Source organism: Pygoscelis adeliae, unplaced genomic scaffold (genome assembly GCF_000699105.1).
Source record: "Pygoscelis adeliae isolate BGI_AS28 unplaced genomic scaffold, ASM69910v1 Scaffold207, whole genome shotgun sequence".
NCBI lineage: Eukaryota > Metazoa > Chordata > Aves > Sphenisciformes > Spheniscidae > Pygoscelis > Pygoscelis adeliae.
The window spans coordinates 671,928-678,711 of NW_008825160.1; the positions used below are offsets into that span (position 1 = coordinate 671,928).

General features: G+C 48.7%; 1 protein-coding gene across 3 annotated transcripts in view; it reads right to left on the bottom strand.

Annotated features, from left to right (window-relative positions):
- The window catches only part of PFKFB3 (6-phosphofructo-2-kinase/fructose-2,6-biphosphatase 3), a 15,942-nt gene that overhangs the window by 7,565 nt on the left and 1,593 nt on the right, over positions 1-6,784 (bottom strand). For all 3 annotated transcript variants that reach the window (XM_009328678.1, XM_009328677.1, XM_009328679.1), the window contains exons 5-12: positions 6,540-6,596; positions 4,608-4,732; positions 3,643-3,850; positions 2,651-2,797; positions 2,171-2,275; positions 1,023-1,152; positions 749-811; positions 535-599 (exon numbers count right to left, since the gene is read on the bottom strand). In XM_009328678.1, coding sequence (XP_009326953.1) covers positions 535-599; positions 749-811; positions 1,023-1,152; positions 2,171-2,275; positions 2,651-2,797; positions 3,643-3,850; positions 4,608-4,732; positions 6,540-6,596 — 900 coding nt within the window. The remainder of the gene's footprint in view (positions 1-534; positions 600-748; positions 812-1,022; positions 1,153-2,170; positions 2,276-2,650; positions 2,798-3,642; positions 3,851-4,607; positions 4,733-6,539; positions 6,597-6,784) is intronic.

Below are 6,784 nucleotides of genomic sequence, written 5' to 3' on the forward strand. Positions count from 1 at the left end.
TTTCCCCTTCCGATTCTCTCCCCCATTCCATCGGGGGGGGGAGTGAGCGAGTGGCTGTGTGGGGCTTAGTTGCCAGCTGGGGTTAAACCATGACACAGCCACATGGAGCCGTGGGCACGCCAGGAAAAAAAACAAAGGCAGGAAATGTGGGGCAGGGCGCCGACCCTGGGCTTTGCCAGCCACTTGGGAGACCTGGGAGAAGTCACCTTCTCCGTCCACAGCTCCGTTCCCCGCTCGGGTGAGCGAATGACTGGACAGGTGAAAGTTAAAGACCAGGGAGAAGCTTTCCCTGGGCCAGCTTTAATCTGGGCAAACACAGTGGGAAACAGGCATATTCAACAGTCCTTTTCCCTTGGAAAACCCTTGACCAGCCACGTCTTTGCAGAGCAAGAACCCATCCAGTCCTCTAGCAGCACTCTAAGCATCTAGCTGAGGAATCCCCCCATGCCCAACCCGGGCATCCTTGCTGCCAGCTGACCATCAGGGAAAGGAGGGGGACAGCAAAGGATGGCTCTGAGGAAAAGCAACACTCACCTCTGGCCGTTCCCTGTGGGTGTTGACGGCTTCAATGTTCAGCGAGATGGACTCCACCCGGCAGCCTGCAGAAGGGAGCACAAGGAGACAGAGAGGCCATCAGCAAACCCAACGGGCACAGGATGCTACAAAGTGCTCCACCCCAGAGGCAGCTTGGATTCAGGAGGAGGTACAAGTCGAACCCCTTGGCATGTTTAGTAAAGGCCCCACTTACCATAGGCCACCGGGGTCAGCTTCAACACTGTGTGAAGGGGACATTTCAGGTAGGGCATTTCATCTGCAGAGAAAGCAAAGCAGGAGGGTTACCCCATCCCCTCTCCAAAAAGCAGGTTTAGACATCTTCATCAACAGCTAAGGCCATCCCACACCAAAGAGATGCATGCTCCAGGCCCTGTGTGGACCTGAAGACATCTCTCATCTCCTCAGAGCTCCGTCTATCATCCCTCCTCCAGCAGGATCAATCCTCTTCCCAGGGACAGGGAGCTCACCTGCACTCTTGTCCAGAAAGTATGCCAGGAGACAGCGCATGACAGCCTGGTGACAGATCACAAGGACGTTCTCTTGTCTCTCCAGCTCCATGATGACAGGCTCTAGGCGCTGCACCAGATCTTGGTAGGACTGAGACAGAGAAGAAGGGAGATATGGCATAGAATCAAGAAAACGAGCACCTCACAAGAAACAGTGGTCCTTGTCTTGGTACATCTATTGATTTCATGCCTCTGACTAAACCATCATAACTACTGCTAAAAACAAGAGAAGTTCAACAAATCCTCATCTTCAGGCTACTCTAGAACACAGCTACTTCTTCTGGTCAGAGGAGGAAGAAGCCATTCACATCTCAGTTACAGTCCTGGAAAGTTTATGAAGGTAAGCAACAATTGCAGAGGGGCTTTGAGCATAATCTCTCTGTATCATCTTGAAATTTGATTTTCTACAGGATTTCTAAGTTCTGAAAAGTCTGGAGCAACCTGAAAATCTCCAGGGTTTTGAATGACTTCATAAAGAACCGTGACAGGCAGCCAGAAGGAACCCCAGACACACAGAGTCAGTGTCAGACATCCCCAAACATTCTCCTGCTAGACACGCTCTCATAAGGATGCCTCCAAAGATTTTTTTCTTAAATGTCTACGGACGTGACTTAATTTGGGGATAAAAAGCCCAGTTCACAACCTAAAGTATCATCCAGAACTGATGTCAATTCCCACCTCATTGTGTCACACCCTGAAAGCAGATCGCCAGGAACAGAGATCAACATCAACCCTTAGGGAACGATACTGAGAGCAGGGGTAGAAATTACTTCTTTGGAAGTGAAAGAAAAGGAAATTGAGGCAGCACAAGTTTGCATGGATGTAACGGAGGAGGTTGGACTAGAAACCTCCAGAGCCCTCTTCCTACTAGTTTGCTATAAAGTCAGTGGGACTGTTTGTTAAGTGCTACATTTCTTCATAAAATCTTCTCATACCGCGATTTCACAAGAGCTCAATGCAAAAGGTAAATATGAGCCCTGACCTTTCTTGATTCTAGTTTCTTGGAGCACTTGCTGCTTCCCTGCTCTGAGTGTAGAGGACAGCATGAAGACAAGAAGGCCATGTTTAAAGTAAGAGTCACATCTCTGAAGGTCTCCTCGCAGACCTACCTCCCCAGAAGGATAGCGGTAGTAATATTTATCCTGATCACGTAAAGCAAATTCCTCTGGATGCTGCTCCCTGATTTCTTCATATGTCATTTCTTCACACACACCCTGCCAGAACAGGACATCCATGAGGTTACTGGACATGCTCAAGTCAAAAAGCACCAGCACACCCAACATGCAAAGCCTTCTCCGAAGCAATTGTCTATAACCCTCTGAGTGGTCAGCTACAGAGCGGCTCCAAGCAAAAATCATTTTAATCTGCTCATTCAAGCCAATATCTTGAAGCATCTGCACAGGGCAGAGCTAAGATCAGAAGCCAAGTTGTGAGTATTGCAGCAGAACTACCACCCTTTCCCACAGAAGGAAAGTCTCCCCACAAATGGCAAGATTTAGGCAAAAGTGAAGAGACCGGTGCTATCACCCTCTCTGCCAAGCAGCAACCAGCATGATCCAGCTGTTCCTACTGCAATCAAAGATACTTACAGCATCGATTTCATTGAGTGCCTTCCACTGCTCATAGGGCAGTTGGAGAGCTTCTGCCGTTTGGATTGTCCTCTTTAGTTGGCTGGTCCAGACTTTGAGGTCCTTCAGATTCTGCTCCCCAACAAACTTGTTCAGCGCCAGTGCAAACTGTGGGACATAAAAGAGGTTGATTCCTGATCCACAGCTTCCCAATGGGCCTTCTGCCCTGCTTCCCAGTAAATGCCTTCTCCAGGACCTCTTTTGCCTTCCATAGGCAGACATCTTAGCCTTCTGCTCTGAGGTGAAGAGCAGCCACACATGCATTGATCCCCAAAAGCTATGAGGGGTATGAGGATAGAGAGAAAGCAGAGGAGGAAGCGGCAACCTAACGTCATCAAGGAACAACATCAGCATCCAAGAAACAGCACCACAACCTGGGCTCTCCTACAATGCAATGGAAGATCCCAGGCCACCCTTAACCACAGCTCTGCTTATTTGTCATAGAGCTAAATCGATGTATCCCGTAGTCCTTGACAATAGTCACACCTCAAGTGACTCCATTTGGACTTCAAAATGGTCTGGCAAGCCAAAATAGCTTAACCCTCCCTGAAGCAGTGCGCTTGACCACGTCTTTGAAGAATCAAGTAGTGAGCAATCTGAAAGCACCCTTGGAGTCGGCTATCCCTACTGAAGGGTGGCAGCAGTCCTTCTACATCCCGCCCTGCCTGTGCAAGGTCTGAACCAACTCAATGAAGATACTGATACCCTTCGCTCCTAGAGATAACTGCAGCCCGACCTCTGCTAACCCCTAACTACATGCAAGCCTACATGTAACATTGATGGCTGGAAAGTCTTGTTTTGAGGCCATGCCCGAGCCCAAATTTAACCAGCCCTATAGATGGATCCCCTGCGCACCCCAGCTGTCATCAAATATACACTTAACCCAATGCATGGCATCTGCTATGGCCAAATGACTCCTAGAAGCCATAAGGGAATGTTCCCTTCTCCCTCACCTTCTTGCCCCTGTTGGAGAGGCCCGAGTCGCCTCCAATCTTCCCCTTGAGGTTGAACTCGCTCTCGCCGTGCCGACAGAGATAGATGGTGCGGGGCTGGACATGGATGTTCATCAGGTAGTAAACGATCCTGCTCTGGATGTGATCCTGAACCCTGTTGACCAGGAACCGCCGGCCAACATCGATGACTTTGATGAGAGAAAGCTCCCTAGGAAAAGCAAGGATGAGGAGGTTGCCAGTGGGGAAAGCGGAAAGAAAGAAACACCATTCTTGAAAAAACAGCCTTGTGAGGTATCTCAGTCAACATAATCACCCAGCTAAAAGGATTTCCTGCAGGCTATTTTCAACAGGAAGCCAACAGGTAACGGCGATTCATGGAGAGCTAACTAACACCAGTGTAATCGCCATTCCTCGTTGCAGCCGTAAAGAGGATTAAACAGGACTAGCAGGGAGCATGTTCCTCCCTAGGACAGGGCTCAGCAGGACCGGGATTATCCACGCAGAGCACACAGACGCATTTGTGAGCACCGGAAAGGCTGGGAGGTGCCTGCACGGTCCTGCAGGACAGCAAAGGTCTTCCAATGGCACACAACTAGGCGGAAACCACAGGGCTTTGCTCAACCTTGTAGTTTGAGCCTGTTCAAGCATTCCCTTTCTTTAACCGACAAAAGCATCTCAGAAACACTCAAACAGAACTGCTTTTCCAAAACCTTTGTATTTAGACCTGCAGAACCAGCGTACCTGAGCCCAGAAGAGCCTGGGAAGGTTTCAGTGCCCGGCTCCCTGGCACAGGGCTGGGGAAAACCAGCATTTTCAAGGAAAAAGCCGAATTCACAATGAGGCTTGGTCATATGTTATTCTAGCACAGTCACGTATTTGAAGAAAAAGTGAAATACAGCTCCATACTCCTCTCCTGGGAGAAGGCAGGCATTCAAGCCAGTTCAAAAGTCAGCAAAGTCTCTTACCGGTCATAGTCATCAGGGTCGAGTGGCTGGTAGCTGGCCTGGTAACAATTGATCCTCTTCATGAAGTCCTCCATGGCATCGGTCGAATTACAGTCCCGGTAATCAGGGCTTGACAATTTTACTTCCTGCAGCAAGGGAAAAAATAAAAACACACCGCAAGGAGAGGTTAGGAAGCTTTCCAAGCCAGACCATACTAATCTCAAATTTCAAAGTCCTGCCAAGATCCAGCTATTGGCTGAGCCAGTTTACAGCCATCACTTATGAGAAGACAGAAAAGAAGCAAACTAGACCCAAAACTAAGCATAAGGTGAGAAAATCTGGTATAAACCGTTGCATGACCAGTACAGATGCATATCAGTCTGCTCCCGTTCTCCCAAGAGTTGGAGTAACACCTCACCACCCAACACAGTGGGAAAACTGAGCTTTTTTTATGGCTAAAGAAAAGCATCAGGTTTACACAGTTCAAGCTGAGGATGGAAAGTGCATAACCTTAGGCAAGATGCTTGTCCCGGGCCTTTTGAGTGAATAAAGCTCCCAGGAGGTAGAGGTCAACCTGGCTGTCCACCATCTGAGGTTGCAGGATAACAACATTCAACCCCTTCCTGTGCAGCGTTTGCTACAAGCTACTGGGCTGAAAGAGGCTAGAAACGGGCAATGTGAATATCCAGAGCTCTCATGAACTATTCTAACAGGCTATTTTTCCTGAAGATTTGTGTTTGAGCAGCAGCATAACAGATTAGTAACTTCACATGCAGTCCTGAAACCAACAGGATAACACAACCAAGCAACACGCATGGCAGCACCCCAGGCCCGCAGCGTATTTTCCGCACTGATCCCAGCGCTAAGAGCACCATTCATCTGCAGCACCCCGTGGAGCAAAAACCTACGCTCAGCTAGTAGTTCATTTTCTCCCCCTTCAAGCATTAGTTTCCAGAGAAAGGGATTAAATCCTCCAAAAAAAAAATCTAGCTTCACGGTATTGCAAAGAGGAAAAAGGAAAAAAAAGAAGAAAAAAAAAAGAGCAAACTGAGCATTTTGTTAGCATCATGGAAAAGGCTGCGTACAACTTCCCAAAAAGCTGATCGCTGGCCATGGGACACCAGCTCCCAGCAGGAGCAAAAGCCACGCTTGCTCTAGCCCCCACCATAGCACCCCTTTGCGGAGCCCGTCCCGGGGGCAGAACAAAACCCGACAAAACCCTTCTCACAGACTTTGGGTATCCTGCAGTGTATTTCCAGACACCACAAAATGGCTCACAAAGTTCAGATGTACAACTGGAGATAAGGCTGGAGCAGAGCCCAGTGGAGGAAAGGACACTTTCATTCAAGTTAATCGTGCCTAGGTAGACCAAGTAACATCTACCTGCCCTAGCTGAGCCTAACGGGTAAAGGAGCTCTTCTGCTCGTGGGAAATCAAAGATACAGCAGCTCCCAAAGGAGTCGAGAAGCAACGTTTTATGCTGCTCTCCCAGCCAAGACTTCAGCTAGTGGCAAGAAACCTCTGAGCTCAGCTACTGTTCTTCTCAAAGCAGACCCCAATAGATTTTGGGAAGCTGCATGTGGCTGAAGACATCAAGTCTGACTGCTCTCTGATGGGATTTAAACCCCTAACTGCATCCCTCACTTCCAAAAAGTGGGACTTTGGGGGGTCACCAAAGCATCCTGTCCTTAATATCAAGTTACAGGTCAGCAGGTATGCAGAGAGCATAGAAGGGAGCTGGGGAAAGGCTACAACAACTTTTATCTTCATTACTTCCAGGCGGCCCTGGTTCCTGGGAGATAAAAGTTCCTTTCTCACCCCAGGACAAATACATCATAAAAAGATAAAAACCTCCTAATCCTCAACCATCTCTGGCAAGACCAAGAAACCAGCTGGGCGCAGGTGGAAAATCCTACACGAGGGGAAAAAAAAGCAAGATGTTTCCATGCTTACCATAACGTTGGTGGCAACTACCGTGGGATCATTGCAGACAGATTCAATGAAGAACACCTGCAAAGCAAAACAAAGCTCACCTGAAGGCCAGCAATAAGGTTTTAGCTCCTTGCTAAACCCAGCCGCCTCCCTCCTTGACCAGAGAGCTCTCCCTCTGCCCCACTCCCATCCTCTCCTTCTCCAGGGTTCGGGATTGGGAATGAGGGAAGAGTTTCACATTTTTAACCAAACCCAGCAGTGAACCC